This window comes from Monocercomonoides exilis, assembly GCF_001643675.1.
Source record: "Monocercomonoides exilis strain PA203 chromosome Unknown scaffold1-2713096, whole genome shotgun sequence".
NCBI lineage: Eukaryota > Preaxostyla > Oxymonadida > Polymastigidae > Monocercomonoides > Monocercomonoides exilis.
In genome coordinates this window covers 2338728-2354857 of record NW_027150546.1, presented here as the reverse complement: position 1 = coordinate 2354857, position 16130 = coordinate 2338728, and the positions used below count along the sequence as shown (strand labels likewise).

Genomic DNA, 16130 nt, shown 5'->3' with positions numbered 1-16130 from the left:
GAGGAAGTTTGACAACGAGAAGAAAGAGATTCAGTGCATTCCATTCAATGAATCGCATTTTTTGTCGCTTTCAATCTGAAACGAAGTGAAGCCATTTTTCCTTTTCCAGATTATCTATTCTGGAGTGATTATGCATTTGTCCTCTTTAACATCTTCGCAAAATGTTCATTTTTGTTCTGTATCAGTTTCTTCTTCATTTGTACTTTGCGATGGCTATATAAGGCAATCAATGAAGTTGTCGAAGAAAAGGAAGAAAAGGAGGAGGAGGAAGAGGAAGAAGAGGATGATGATGATGATGGAGGAAGAAGAGAAAAAGGCAAAGAAGAAGAAGAAGAAGAAGAAGAAGAAGGAGGAGGAGGAGGAAAAGAAGAAGAAGAAGAAGAAGAAGAAGAAGGAGGAGGAGGAGGAAAAGAAGAAGAAGAAGAAGAAGAAGAAGAAGAAGAAGAAGAAGAAGAAGAAGAAGAAGAAGAAGAAGAAGAAGGTGAAGAAGGTGAAGAAGGTGAAGAAGGTGAAGAAGGTGAAGAAGGTGAAGAAGGTGAAGAAGAAGAAGAAGAAGAAGAAAAAGAAGAAAAAGAAGAAGAATATTTCCATTTCAATTCATCAAAAGCGAGCTGTGATGCTGAAGTTCCAAGGCTTCTGTCTGTTCTTTCTGAAAATATCGCAAATGTGAAAAATAAGAAACAACTGAAGCATGTTTGACTTGTTTTGGAAATCTTTCAAAAGCAGAGACTGAAACAGAGTTGATGATATTCATTTCACGTTTCTCAACTTCATGAGAAGGCGCAACAATGCTTAGCTGTTAAAAACTCTGCAAAACACAAGTTTTCATTTCAATTAAATAACCAAAATGTCCATCAAGAAATGCTGTTCTCCAGCTCCATTGCTAATTGTTGTTTCCTTGCCTTTTTTCGTTATAAATATCTTTCCCTCGATATTGCCAGTTGCTTTCCTTGTCCAAAAAGCTTCTCCTTTGCCTTCAGCTCCAAAATGCTATATAATTTTATGAGGAGTTTGTCCTTCACAGAATTCCATCCATAAATCTTCATTCAACAAAACATCAGTTGAATTTGTTTTCATCTCTTGCTCCAAATAAAAATCATGAAAATCATGTAACTTCCGTAACTTCATTTATTTCCCAATGCCTATATAATAATCTGCTCCATTCTCATCATATTGCTCCACAAAGCGGAGATTGGCCATTTCAACAATAACTCACATTCCTGGACTTTGGAAAGGATACAGACGGAAATATCTTCACAATATATAGAACAATATAAATTACATACATTATGTCTTTTTGTGTGATTGATGAAATTGTTGTATTCCCCTTGGCCATCCAATTACCAAAAATCATCAGATTGAATTTCAAAAATTTTGCATCTCCATCATTGTCTGTTTTTTCCTCGTGAAATTTTGTTTGTAATTCTGCAGGTTAATTTCATTTATCAACACTCATTTTGCTGATTGATATTCCAGTTCAAACATAACCATTTGATCATTGAATCCATAACAACAAACTTAATTAATTTGAACATTTTTTTTCTTAACAATCACTTTTCAAAAGTGCCAAGACGATAAAGAATGGTGTGAACGTGACATTATTAATGACTATTTTTGAGATTTTGTTATCGTGTATTTTCGACAAAACAAACAAATGCTTGTTCAATGTGAATGATAAAAATTTTTATTGTTTTTTGAATAAAATGTTCATATAAAAATGCAGGCAAAAAGCGTAACTGAAAAATTCTATAGTGTGCATTTATCGTTGCATTTGAAATGCTAGTGATTGTGGTTCTTTGTTTAATTTTTTATTGAAGAATTATTTTTTAAGCTTAAACATTGCATTGAAGATGAACAGAAAGCGATAATTGTTGAAATGAATGAAGTTATAGAAGAGATGGATATAGATGAATTCAAATATGTTTTTACGAGAGAATTGTTCAATGAAATTGACAAAATGATTGAAAAAAAGAAATTGACTTTGGAGAATGCATTTCTGTTGCTGAAGCATATTGGACATTTCAAAGCATTGAAAGACATTTGGATTAATAACTTAAATACATCATTGTTGAGTAGAAAAATTGAGAGAATGATTCTTGAAGAAAAAAAGAAAAAAGATGAAAAGAACGAAAAGCTGCAGACTGATCTTTGCGAATGCTATCTTTTATTGAACATGTGGATTTCTTCGGAATTGCTTTCAATTTGCGTGCCTTGCCTTCTGAAAGCTGCGTCAAAGAAAGAGGAAAGCGAGGATACTCGAAAAGAAGTGGAAATGGCTTTACTGGCTTTATGTAACTTAAGATTTATTGTTTGAACACTTCTTTTTCCTTTTTGACATTTTTGCATATTTTTCGATTTTTATAGAAAATTGAACAAGAACTGTATTTGAATGAAATCAAAGAGATTATCCAACATCACCAGGAATATCACAATCTCACTCGCCTTGCCTATCAGTCTGCTTGGAGGTTTTTAGTCTCCAGACTTTGGGATGACAATAGCTTGGAAAAAGTGATTGTGGTTGAGCAACATTTTGCAAGAGAGGCAGCAAGAGAATTGGAAGAGCTGTCAAAAAGTGTGGATTGGAAGAAAAATAAAAAGGGGGGGGAGAGAAAAGAAAAGGAAGAAATGATTACCACATTGAGATGGATGCAAACACTCTCTTTTTTCTTTGGGAACTGTTATTTGTGGAATGAAGAATATGTTGAGCTTTTCAGCAGCATTGTTGGGGTGCTTCGTGCATCGAGGGATAATTACAGAGAAATAAGCGAGAAATGCATTTATCCATTTGAAGAAGCATCAGGCCGCAGAGTTGTGAAAATTGGCAGCTTGTGGCAAAGCGGAGCTGTTGATGTTGCTTTGGAAGAGATTCATAAATCAGCAAAGGATGACGAGATTGCAGCCAAAATCTTGAAATTTTTTATGAATGTTTCAAGAAGATTGAAAGAAAAGAAGAAAGATGAAATCGAAGAAATGAAAAGAAAAGAGCTGAAAAGAAAGATATTTGAAAAGATGGAAGAAGAAGGATATGAAGATGTTGTCACAAGCTTTCATAAAACATTTGATTTTCTAAGTAATAAATATTTTTTTGACGATGCATTGTCATTGGATATTTTTGATTATCTTGTAAATGTTTGAGAAAATGTGATTTTATTAATTTTATTGCTCAATAATTATTTTTTTTCTTTTCTTTTAATTTTTTTTTCCAATGTGTGAAATCGAAAATTAATGAGCTTTTTCAAATGATGTTTTTGCTTTCTTTTTCAAAAAAAGAATAATGAAAATTCTTTTAAACAAAGATTGAACACAAAATAGAATAAAAGAGATGAGTTACACAGAAGAACAACAAAGGAAGCCATTCAATGAAAAAAGTACATGTTAATAAAAAAAATAGTGATTTCAATCAAATTGATTACAAAAGAAATTTCTCAATTTTCAGAAAATAAAATCATTTTTGCACAAATCTGAAAAAATAAAGGTGAAAAAAAAGAATAAGAATAAGAAAAAGAATAAGAAAAGAAAGTGATATTAACAAAAAATAAGCTTCATTGCAATAACAATGAAGAGCTTCTCAAAGAAAATCTGTTGATATTTCAATGAGAAAATCAGAAATAAAACTTTTCTTGTGAAGTCAAGATTTTCTAAATGAAATGAGAAATTAATCAAAGAAGATAAGCATCACGATTTCTCAAAAAGAAAATGAGAAAAAAAAGAGGACAAAAGAAAACTTCGACAAAAGGAGCTAATCAGATAACAATGCTTTATTATGTATTATTAGAATCTCGTGTTTAAAATGAAATTTCATCCGCTTCGCGTATTTTTAGATATAAATTCATTTCTTTCTTCATTTTCATTTCTTTTCTTCTTTTTTGAATAAATCCCTCCATTTCTATCAATTTCTTCTTTCATTCTCAGAAAATCGTCTTTTCTTCAAATCTTTCGAAAGTATCTATCAACCTTTCTTTCTTTCTTTCTTTCAATGCGAAATTAATTTTTCTCTTCCTCAATGCATTTTGTTATCTTTTCTCTATCTTGTTTATTTAAAATCTTTTTCTTTTCAGTGCAAACAATCATCTTTCATTGAAATCTCGCAAATATCATCCAGAATTCAAGGAAAAAAAAAGGGGGGGGAAATAAATTAGTCATTTGAAACAAGTAATCTTCAAATTGCCTTCTAATTCTTTCTTATTCAACACATTTTTTTTTGATCTAAATTCGTTTTTTTTTAGCTGTTTAATATTCTTGTTCTTCATATTTCTTCTTCTTCAGTACTTTCGAGTTTCTTTGTTTTCTTCTTCTTCTTCCTTTTCTTTTGTTCCTGTTTAACATCTTCACTCTCTTCTTGTTCTTCCTCCATTGCTTCTTCATTATCCAATTCGATATTCGCTATTAAATGTTCTGTTTTTTTCTCTTTCTTTCTTTTTGCTTTCTTTCCTTTTTTTCTTTTCTTAATCTCTTTTTCCTCTGAGCTATTTTCATAGATTTCTCCATCTGTCATTCTTGTTTCTTCATTTTGTTTGTTTGATTGCAGCGAAAAAGTGTTTGTTTCTGTCACAAATTCTTTCAAATTCACATTCATTCCGTTTGCTTGCAATCCTTCTTTATTCATCAAAGAAGAAGAAGAAGATGTTGAGGAAGAAGAAGAAGAAGAAGAAGATGTTGAGGAAGAAGAAGAAGAAGAAGAAGATGTTGAGGAAGAAGAAGAAGAAGAAGAAGAAGAAGAAGAAGAAGAAGAAGATAAAACCTGTCTTAATGTCTCTTCAATAAATTCACTACTAATTCCTTCCTTTCTTTCAGCTTTCTGCAATTGTTCTTTTGACTTGTTGATGTTGTTTCTTGTGCTGCTCAAATTTCGTTTGGTAAATTCATTTCCATTTCCATTTGAATTTGCTTCTTTCACAGGATTATTTGTTGTTCTGTCTTTTCCTTTCCTTTCTTTTTCTCTTTGCATAATGTGTTTTGTCTTCTTATCCTCCTCCTCTTTTTTCCCTTCTTCTTCCTCCTCATCATCATTTTCGTTCACCCACCTCTTCTTTGAGTTCTTCTTCTTCTCAACAAAAAGAAGAACAGAAAATACAACCACAATAACAACAATCATACAAGCTAAAATCACAACAATTATCCACCAAGCAAATGGCTTTGATTCGTTGCTTTTATCAAATCCCTGTTTTTCTATTCCATCTCCCTTCCCCTCTTCCTTCCCCTCTTCCTCTTTCTTTCCTTCATCTTTCTCTTTCTTCAGATATTTCTCACACACATCAATGGGCTTTGCATCCACATCAGCTGCTCCAACAATCCACCCAGCTGCTGATTCATCGCTGTAATCCTTCGCAAACTCAAAGGCATCTTCTTGTTGGCTGAACTCCTCAAAGTCGGGGAAAACAATGCACAACGACGCTCCTGACGAATCTTTCCCTGTGTTTGTCTCGTCAATCTCCAGATTGCCCTCGGCTGGAAGCTCCAAGTTCGATATCGCCTTCTCCATCTCAATATACATTGCTCCTGCTTTCCCTTCTTGCGCTGAGCAAGATTTGAATGTGCACTTGCTTTCCCTTCCAATCGACACTGAAGATTCTTCTGAACTGAGAATGATTCCCAACCCTGCACTTTCTCCATTCTCTGAACTCACTTCTTGAACATTCAATCCTTCGATTGACACTTTCGAGGCCGTGTCTTTCCCATCTTTGATGCTTATCGCTGCTCCTTCTTTCACTTTCACATTGCTGATGCTCACTGAATCAATCACAATATCGCTTGCTCCTTCAATTTCAAACAACGGGCTTTGGAATGTTGCTTTGTTGCTCTCATCAACACATTCCACGTTGCTCATATTTAAAGCGCCTCCATTCACTTTCACAAGTGAAAATCAACAACATTCTCTTTTTCGCTTTCATTTTCATGTGGCCGAATAAATCTGCAATGGATTATTGCAAGCTTTGCATCCACACCTTCTGAGATGATCAAAGCAAATGAATCCGTCACTTTAACAAACTGACTTTTCCCCTTTGAACTTAAAGACAATGGGAAAACAAATGAAAGGTATTTGAAAGTGACACTTTTTTTGCACGTAAACAAATTGCTTTCTGGGCCAACATCACAATCAATATTCGCATATTGATTCATTCCTTCGGTATTCTCAATTCCTTCAATTGTCAATTGATCACTTCTATCAAAAATCATTGCTTCTGCTTTGATCATATCATCGTCAGCAATTATTCTCATCGAATACAACTTCAAACTTGATGAGAAAGTGAATAAATTGTAAGAGCTTGAAAAGCTACCAATTGGTTCATGGAATGATAACCCAGTATCGTTGGCATCGCATTTCAAATAAACAACGGAGATTGGAGTGGGCGGTGTTGGTGGTTGTTCTGGATCGAAATATGTGGCTGTAAAATCAACATCACATCCATCGGGTCCTTTCGCTGCAACATACCAATCATTTGTTCCTCTTATATAGCTTGAAGCAAAACCACACTTCATCGAGACTGCTATTTCTTCATGAAGATTAACAGGCACATCAAGATATAATCCTGTACTTTTTGATCCAGCTGTGCATCCACTAAACACCAAATTGCTTTCTGTGTCTGGCCATGCCAATTTATTAGCTTCTATAATTCCTGTCATTTTCAGATATATCCCACCAGACTTCCCATAGGCACAAGCGCATGAAGTGAATGTTGTTGTTGCTGTATCTCCAATAGTAAATGAACTTCCAGCGTGTTCGCTTTCAACATAAAGTGCTCCACTTGTTGCTGTATCTGCTGATGCTTCTTCTGATGCACATTTTGTAAATGAGCATCCATCAAGTGACACTTCCATTTTAACTGCTGATTCTGATGCAATTTTCATCAAAGGACCTGTTTTTGATGTAATCTCTGACAATTGCAAATCTTTCAAAGAAACCTTTGTCACTCCAGTAATCAAAAATGGCGATGTTGAAAACGAAATTGGATTCTCGGTGGCTGTGCCTATAACTGTTTCCATCGTCAATGTGCCTGCTTCCACTTTCACAAGAGTGGTTCCTAGCGGTTGTGATTCGTCTCCTTCGCCATTTCCTCCGGGTGTCTGTGGAGTCGGTCGCACAAAATCGCAGCTAATTAATCTCAGCGAAGTTGAACCAGTTGTTGCGCAAATCAATGAATTCGTTCCAATAAGTGTTCCAAATTTAAAGGAGATCTCCCTGAATTCCACTGTTTGCGTGCAAGTAAAAAGAACAACGGTATCTCCAATAGAGCAAACGATTGTTGCCTTTGCTTCGGTTTCGATTTCGGTTCCGTCATCATTTTCCTGTTTTGCGACTCCCACAACGGTGACTCCCTTTTCTTTGTCAAATGCTACAGCTTCGCTTGCGGAAAGTTCGCCAGTTGAAATAACTTTAATGTGATATCCCCCTTCCGCTGGATCGCCTGTAAGTAAAGTGTTTGCTTTTCCCAGAGTATTCACTGGTGTTTCAAATGTTTCCCCATTTGCATCTGAGGTGCCACTTTGACCCACATAAATAGTAACATGCTTCAACAAATTTTCTTTTGTTTCATTTGCTGATGCTCTGTCTACTCCATTTTTAACATTATTAATAGAAGTAATTGTTTGTGCTTCTTATGTTAGAAACAATACGCAAAAAATAACTAAAACAATATTCACTCTTGATTTTAACATGAAATTTCAACCTCTTCAATTATTTAGTGACAATATTATGGCTGAAGATCGTATTCTTGATATCGAACTTATGTGTTTGTTATAGTTACACCATGACAGTTTTGCGATTTTCATTTGCAAAATCATCTGATATTATTCAACCATAATAAATAATTTGAGATAATGATTAAATATTAATTTATTTTGTAAAATACAATGTTTTCAAGGCTGGAATTTATTGCAAATTCCTATTTGCTCTACGTTTTTTGTATTTTATTTATCAGCATTGCGTTTTCAAAGGTTGCCACTTAAATCATTTTGTGAATGTAACATGATTCGTTTTCTATTCAAATTCAAACAAACGATTCCTGAAGAAAATGCATGAAAATTATCATTTTCCCCATCTTCATTCAGTTGTTATCAATTTTTCTCGGCATCTGAAAAGACATATTTATTTGATTTAGTCATTTTGCTTAAAGAGGTGATTTTGCATCCACTAGAAGCCAATTTTTCAAATGAAATAATTTGCTTTATACAAAGAATTTAGCAATTCAGCTGGGCTATTGAAGCCAATTTGTAATTTTGAACTTTTTATCCTCAGTGTTAGCATTAGCAATTCTAATGTGCATCTGTGAAGTCTGAATCGATTTATATTCAAGTTTCTGAGCAAAGATGAAAGCCATTGGATTTTCTGTGCTGTAGTTCGGAGGGAAAGGACAAACGCATCAAACAATTCAATGAATCAGATAAATAGATAAGCTATATTATCAATCAGAGAGGCAAAATGCAGTTCAGTTCTAAAGATGCCAAATAAAGATGAACATTTCAACAGGAAAATAAAATATGACTGTTTTTGATGTTTGTGCCAGCTTGCAGATTCAGAAGATGGACAACAGAGAAGCTTTGCTGCAAAGCTGCCATTTTCACTTTGAATTACGCAATCAAATTCATTCTTCATTTGAATTTTGACCTTTCTTTCTTTCTCTCTCTCTCTTTCTCTTTCTCTCTCTCTTTATTTTTTTTTTTTAATTTTATTTTGCTTCATTCCATTTCGAAGAAGGAAAATATAAAAAAACAACTCTGAAAAGATCTTCAAATAATTGCATGTTTTCGATTTTGTGAAACGATTTTTAAAAAAACAAAAATTGAAAATTTTTGAGCGACAAAATGAAATGAATCTCCTTTTCTCAAGCATTCACATCAAAACCAAATACATTCAATGATAAATAAATACAATATTTTCTTCAATAAAGAAACGAAATGCTTCATGAAGACTTGTGATCATATCTTCGTACCCTTCTTCTTCCATCTTTTCAAATATCTCCATTTTTATTGCCTTTCTTTTCGCTTCTTCCATTTCATCCTCCCCCTTCTTTTCTCTCAAACGAGCTGAAATAGTTTTTAAATATTCCAAAACATTATACACATTTTCGTTATTTAATGTCTTCCAATGAAGTTCCCACAAAAATGCATCAACAGTTCCGACACTCGAAATGCCGTCAATTTTCACATTTCCATTTGCCTCTGCTGTTCTTGCAAACAAAATGCATTCCTTGCTCACATCTCTGTGATTCTCCTTTGCTGCCAGATACACCCGAACAATACAGCCCAAAAGCTCAGAAAATTCTTCATTCCGCAATTCGCAGTAACAAAAATAATTCTTCAATATTTGTAGCCATCTCAATAAAACAACTTCTTCTTTCCTTTCTACTTTTCCATCTTCTTCCTCTTTCTCTCTCTTCCAATTCACACACTTTGTCAGCTCTTTTAATTCTTTTGTTGCCTCTCTGACAAAATGCAATTCATTCACAATCACTTCTTCCAAGCTATTGTCATCCCAAAGTCTGTAAACCAAAAACATCCAAGCCGATTGATAGGCAAGTCGCGTCAGATTGTGATATTCCTGGTGATGTTGGATAACCTCTTTGATTTCATTGAGGTAAAGTTCTTTTTCAAATAACTAATAAAAAATGATAATGAAATTCAAAAATATCAAAAATGAAAAAGAAGTACTCATACAGAAGCACGAACATTGCTCAATGCAAGCAATGCCACTTCCACTTCTTTTCGAGTCTCCTCGCTTTCCTCTTTGTTCAGCGCTACCTTCAGAATGCAAGGCACAACGGTTGAAAGAACTTCACCAAAAATGTCATCTTCTCCCAGCAAAGCATAACATTCACAGAGATCTGTAAAAATTTTTTCGTTCATTTCTTCTTTCTTCTCATTTTCATCAATTATCATCTCTTTCATCCTTTCGCTCAATAACGAATAATCAAAAGATTCTAAGTAAATTATTTTCAGCTCTCTGAAATACCCAACATGCTTCAGTAATAGAATTGCATTTTCCATGAAAAGTTTCTTTTCTTTAATCATTTCGTCCGTTTCATCGAACCTTCCCATCGTAAAAACATATTTGAATTCTTTTTCGTCCATCTCTTCCATTGCTTCATTCATTTTTTCAATTTTCGCTTTCTGTTCATCTTCATTGCAATCTTCAAGCTCCGAAAATAATACTTCAATAAAAAAGGAAAGAACCACAATCACCAGGAATTCTAATGCAACAACGAATGCACACCAGTGAACTTTTTTGCGTTATTTGTCTCCTGCATTTTTACAAGAACATTTTATTCACAAATCAGTAAAATTTTTATCATTCACATTGAATTCGTATTTGTTTGGAAAGATGACATCGATGATAATTTATTTTCAAAGACAGTCATTAATAATGTCGTTTTCACACCATTCTTTATCGTCTTTGCACTTTTGGAAAGTGATTGTTAAGAAAAAAAATGATCTATTTTATTCGGCTTGTTGTTATGGATTCAATGATCAAATGGTTATGTTTGAACTGGAATATCAATCAGCAAAATGAGTGTCGATGAATGAGTTTATCCTGCAGAATTGCAAACATAATTTCCCGTGGAAAAAACGGACAATGATGGTGACTCAACATTTTTGAAATTCAATCTGATGATTTTTGGTAATTGGATGGCCAAGGGGAATGCAACAATTTCATCAATAACGCAAAAAGACATAATGTGCGTAATTTTTATTATTGTATTGATTATGAAGATATTTTCATCAGTATCCTCTCCAAAGTTCAGGAATGTGAGTTATTGTTGAAATGACCAATCCCCGCTTTGTAGAGCAATTCGATGAGAACAGAGCAGATTATTGTATAGCAATTAGGATATAAATGAAGTTACGGAAGATACATGATTTTTATAAAATATTATTTTGAGCAAGAGGTGAAAACAAATTCAACTGATGTTTTGTTGAATGAAGATAAAAGAGGATGGTATTCTGTGAAGGACAAAATCTGCACAAAACTATGTAGCATTTTGGAGCATAAGGCAGTGGAGCAGTTTGGGATATTTTTTTGGAAAGGAAAGTGGCTGGCAATATCAAAGGAAGGATATTTGTAACGAAAAAAGGCAAGAATTCAACGATTAGCAATGGAGCTGGAGAACAACATTTCTTGATGGATATTTTGGTTATTTAATTGAAATGCGAACTTGTGTTTTGCAGAGTTTTTAACAGCTAAGCATTGTTGCGCCTTCTCATGAAGTTGAGAAACGTGAAATGAATATCACCAACTCTGTTTCAGTCTCTGCTTTTGAAAGATTTCCAAAACAAGTCAAACATGCTTCAGTTGTTTCCTATTTTACACATTTGCGATATTTTCAGAAAGAACAGACAGAAGCCTTGGAACTTCAGCATCACAGCTCGCTTTTGATGAATTGAAATGGAAATATTCTTCTGTGCGTTCATAATCATCATCATCTTCTTCTTCTTTTCCTTCTTCTGCTTCTTCTGCTTCCTCTTCTTCACCTTCTTCTATTTTTCATTTTTTCGTTGGTTAATTTTTTGAAAAAGAAAATTCATTCTCAAGATTCGTGAAACGTTAATTTCATTCAAAAAATTATTTGAATGAAATCGAATGAGATAAGAAAAAGGAGATATTTATTTGTAAAAATTATGAAAGAGAAAATTGGTTGAAAAGGATGAAGAAGAGAAATTTGAAGATAGAATTTTGAGAGATGTTTGAAGATGAGCAAATTGAAACGAAGAAAAAGAGAGAGAGAAAAAGGAAGAAAAAGGAAAAGAGAAGGCAAAGAATAAGATGAAAACACTTTTGAAAATGTGATCAAGAAAATCAAGGCGTCTGTCGTATTCAATGCTTTCTAAAAAGGATTGGAGCATATTTTTAATCTTCATCTCTTTTCTAACTCAAAACCTGCTTTTTTTTTTGAAGTCCTGAAGAAGAGCTAGATAAAGAAACAAAAACAATGCATCGCCTTCTTTTTCCAAACCCTCTGCACACCACCGTCTCATTTGACTTCATCACTTGTTGACAGTCCCACAGCAGCACCTCCATGTAGATAAACGCCTTCTTCACAGCTTAACTCTTCTTCTGTACTGCTTTCTTCTCCTTCAGCCACATGTGCACAAAATCCCCAAATCCTTTCCTCAACACCTCAGTCCCCTTCCCACTCCAGACTGCTTCTCTCCCAGTTCTGTTCTGATCTAATCTCTTTTTTTCACCCAGGATCATCAACATCTTCCACATTCACACAAAGTTTTTCACCCTGTCTTCAGCATCATCATCAGCATCTTCAATCTGAACAGACAACTGCCATAAATAAGAACAGCATCCGAAGAACAAACTCCATTAACCTCTCTCCTGACCACCAGCCTTTGCAACTCAGAGATCATTCTTATTTAATGCTCCATCACAACCAACTCTCTCTCCATGGACTCTATTTGCTTATCCCACAATGCTCACTTCGTTCCTCACTTTCATAACAACCCTTTTCCCATTCGTGTCTGGAAAAAGAATTGCAGTGCTGTTATATTCGAAGCTCGCTGCGAATTTTCTCGGTCCTCTTCAAACAGCTCCGATGGCAGAATCAACGAAACCGAAGATGGAACCTACCAGCCACCTCACAGAGTTCAACTGAAATCCATCGCGAATAGCACACTTGGCACGCTCTTCGAAACATTGCTGTCCCCACTCACCACTCCGCACTTCTTTATGTTGATTTTTTTTACTCTTTCTCAGTCAAAAAATTCATAAGCTCCGTCTTCTTCTTCATCGCCACAATCTGCTCCTGCAGCTCCTTTGTCTCTGCATTGTTCTTCTCGCTCATCTCCAGAATCTTTCTCTTTCACATCCGGATGATCTATTCCTTCTCCTTCAGCTGCTCCTTCAGCTCGTTCATCAGCTTCAAAATCCGCTCGTCTAACAGGATCTCTGGCAGCTTCATGTGAGACTCCAAACACTTCTTCTCCATCTCCTGCTTCACCTTTTCATGCTTTTCCTTTTTATTCATCATCTTCTCCTCAGTCAACTTTTTATCCTTCTTTCTTCTTCTTCTTCTTCTTTTGCTTCCTCTTTCTCTTTTCGCTGTTCCTCTTCTGCTCTCCAAGCAAATGGAATATGTTCAAGTTAGATAGAAGAATCAACCCTCAAAATCCAGAAGTTGCAAACGCTTACACTTTTTGCAGCCCCATTCCACAAAATACACACATCCCCCACTTCCTAGTGTATCTAGTGCATTGCAAATGGAGAAGAGCGCTGCGAGTGAGGTTGCTTTATGGATTTCTTCCAAACTTTTGTTCATTCATCGTTAACTTTCAAAAATAATTCATTAATCCAACTTAAAAATGTCTTGAAATCGCTATTATTATTGTTTGAATTGCTTTTAAAAATTGTCACTCTTAGAATGTTGAGCCAAAATTATTTTTTGTTGAAAAAAAAACATTTTAAGCTAATTATTCCATTTCTGAAATTCAAGAAGAAAAGAATCATATTATTCGCATTTTTCTTGTTAAAATTTATTAATTGTGATGAAATGAGTGATGACTTTTGAAATTATATTGATTCAACTTTTTATTTCTGTTCGAGACTTTGCTTTGATAACTGATGAATGAAAATAAAAAAGAAACAATTTCTTTCATAGACAATTTCTTCATTAATTCACTCAAACACTGACTTTGAAGAAAATCATAATGCATCTTTCTTTTGAAAGTTAATATTCTTTCCATAGGAAAAAAAAACCTTTTGAATTATAAGCACTCTGAAAAAAATATTCTTTTCAATAAAGATCACACAAATGAACATCAATTGCAAAACACTTGGTATTTCAATTAAAAAAACACTTTTGATGGTAAATGCACAAGATACGACCGGTCACAAATTTGTCATATGTTATAGCTACGATTATAACATAAAGTGAGCATAAGTTTTTTTCTGCCTATTGTGTGCGGAAACTGTGAAATATGTTATTTTCAATTTTCAATAAAATTCAAAGTCCTGTTCAATTTTAAATGAAATAAATGAGTTTTTTTAGGGCTTTTATTTGTTCGCTTTTTTTATCAAAGTTTTTCTGTTTGGGTCTTACCCAAATCAACTTATTGGGGTTGAACTCTGTTGCATGAATTACTCAATTTTATGAAATATAAAAATTATTTATCATTGATCTAAATATGCTCTATTCAAATTGGGGTCAAGAAAAACTGAATATGGGTGCTTATTATTGAAATCATAACTTTTTTCGGGTTGATCATATATCAAAGGTTGATTTTCCTTTGAAAGAGATTTTGTATTCGAATGCTGAATTCATAACAACTATTTCAAAAATAAATATTTTTACTCAAATAAAGATGACGATATCTTTAACAAGTCTTTTCATTTTTCAGTGCTCATTTTTTGATATTCAAGAGAAATATTCGAAGTGAAATTATTGAAAGGAAAAATATTATTTCAAAAATAATCGCCCATATGTTCAAAGCATATTTGAGTGCATTCTAGGAGAATTTAAATAATAAATCTGTTTATTTAAATTATTGCTGAATATAACTGATGTTAAAAAAATTTTGATCAATACCAATCTTGAGTGAAAAAATAATTTGATTCATTTAAGACTAAAAGTTTCCGCACATAAGAAAGACATAAGAACTTTACGAAACAGTTAACAATAACGTTATAATCATCCACACAAATTTTTATTAACGGTCGTATATTGTGCAATAACCCTTTTGATAAGGCGCATTAGAAAACAAAACGCAAAATTGTCAATAACTGATATAATTTTTTTCTTTTCATAAAATGTTCTTGAAATCATGAAACATTCATTTTCTTTTTTCAACATTTCTTCAAAAATGAAAAGACTGATAAAGTCATTTGGGTGCTAATATTTTTTACGTTTTGAAATGAAATGCAATCATGAAGAAAAACGATGCATTCGCATTTCATTTGAAAACGTTATTGGATCCAAAAATCGTAAAATCTGAATCAAGAAAAGAAACAAAATGATAGATTTTTGTTGTTATCTGTGAAATGAAAGATTTCATATTATGTTACAAGATTCATTCACAATGCGTTGTTGTAAACTTAATGAGATACTGTCCGGTTATAATATTTTTTGTTTTGTGTTTCATCTTTTTCATCACCCATTTTGTGAAATTTGTTTGAATGGAAAATATATACTCATGATTAAAGATATATTTAAATTTAATGCATTTTTCATAGTTCAAGATCCATGTTTGAAGTGATTGAAAAAACGCATTTGCTCTATGATTATCGAATAAAGAATAAAAAGCAAAATATATAAGTCAATACATCAGCTTTTGTTTCGATTTTATTTCTAAATCAGATGGCTTTCCAACTTTTCCAAAAAGTGTTTTTTCTTTCAGTCTACATTCATTATCTTAATTCTTGTTAAATTGATATCTTTGTAACTAGCGATCTTTTATGATTTTAGTCACTTCAGCAAAAACCAAGAAAAAAGTTTCTGTTGATAGCATATTTTCAATATTGAAAAAATTAACGTTTATTTCAAGATAATTATATGTCTTTCTAGTTTTTTTTCTTCCGAGTTGCTTTTTTTCTTTGAATTTTTTTTGATCAACACATTTTTTATATTTAACTGAATAGAAATAAACTTTAGAAACATTAAACTCATTCACTTTTCAGAAAAATCAAAGATTGACTGATTTGTGTTTACTGAAATTTAAAATTTTATTTTAACGAACAATTAAAACTCCCAAAATCTCCACATTGGATATTGAGTTATTCGAAAAACAATTGGATTCATTTTATTTTGAGAAAAAAAAAGAACCCTTTGATCATCTTTTCATTCAATAATCAAAGTTTAATTTTTTGATCAAACATAATTTTTTTATAGGCGTTATTTATCAATTAAAAGATTCTATTTTCTCAATTATACTTGAAAATTTGAAACGTGCAAAAAAATTTCAAATATAATTTTGCAAAAAATGGAATAATACGTGATGGTTGATTTTCTTTTTGAGTAATGCAGTGTCCACAAATTTTTAATTTTTTCATTAAAGGAGGTTTCAAAATAAACAAATCAATAAAAACATGCCTCAAATTTCAAATATTGAGAATAAAAAAAGTCGAAATAAAATAGTGACAAAATTGAATGAGATGTGTTTCCTGTTGAAAAAAAGTGCTTTGATTTTTAATGAAA

General features: G+C 33.0%; 5 protein-coding genes across 5 annotated transcripts; 1 reads left to right on the top strand and 4 right to left on the bottom strand.

The window, feature by feature from the left end:
- Positions 1–2089: 2089 nt before the first annotated feature.
- MONOS_15396 (uncharacterized protein) lies at positions 2090–3366 on the top strand (the record flags this gene model as incomplete). The annotated part of the gene is made up of 2 exons (XM_067868268.1): positions 2090–2308; positions 2365–3366. The coding sequence occupies 2 exons, from the start codon at positions 2090–2092 to the stop codon at positions 3133–3135; spliced, it is 990 nt and encodes a 329-aa protein (XP_067736583.1). The 3' UTR covers positions 3136–3366.
- A 660-nt stretch (positions 3367–4026) lies between these two features.
- MONOS_15397 (uncharacterized protein) lies at positions 4027–5827 on the bottom strand (the record flags this gene model as incomplete). The annotated part of the gene is made up of 1 exon (XM_067868269.1): positions 4027–5827. One exon carries the CDS (start codon positions 5825–5827, stop codon positions 4247–4249), a length of 1581 nt encoding a protein of 526 aa, XP_067736582.1. The 3' UTR covers positions 4027–4246.
- Positions 5828–5850: 23 nt separating this feature from the next.
- On the bottom strand, positions 5851–7770 carry MONOS_15398 (uncharacterized protein; the record flags this gene model as incomplete). Its single annotated transcript, XM_067868270.1, has 2 exons — positions 5851–7595; positions 7725–7770. The coding sequence occupies 2 exons, from the start codon at positions 7768–7770 to the stop codon at positions 5851–5853; spliced, it is 1791 nt and encodes a 596-aa protein (XP_067736581.1).
- A 955-nt stretch (positions 7771–8725) lies between these two features.
- Positions 8726–10223, bottom strand: MONOS_15399 (uncharacterized protein). Its single transcript, XM_067868271.1, has 3 exons — positions 10211–10223; positions 9655–10148; positions 8726–9595 (listed from the first exon to the last, which is right to left on the bottom strand). The coding sequence occupies exons 2-3, from the start codon at positions 10087–10089 to the stop codon at positions 8852–8854; spliced, it is 1179 nt and encodes a 392-aa protein (XP_067736580.1). The 5' UTR covers positions 10090–10148; positions 10211–10223; the 3' UTR covers positions 8726–8851.
- Positions 10224–12693: 2470 nt separating this feature from the next.
- On the bottom strand, positions 12694–13259 carry MONOS_15400 (uncharacterized protein; the record flags this gene model as incomplete). The annotated part of the gene is made up of 2 exons (XM_067868274.1): positions 12694–12941; positions 13166–13259. 2 exons carry the CDS (start codon positions 13257–13259, stop codon positions 12694–12696), a joined length of 342 nt encoding a protein of 113 aa, XP_067736579.1.
- Positions 13260–16130: the final 2871 nt, after the last annotated feature.

What these genes read in the sequence shown, in the direction of transcription:
- MONOS_15399 (XM_067868271.1), bottom strand. Translation starts at nt 10,089, where the DNA reads ATGAATGAAGCAATGGAAGAGATGGACGAAAAAGAATTCAAATATGTT. An exon ending in TGAGCAATGTTCGTGCTTCT is followed by an intron (nt 9,596 to 9,654) that starts GTATGAGTACTT and finishes ATTTTTTATTAG; the next exon opens with TTATTTGAAAAAGAACTTTA.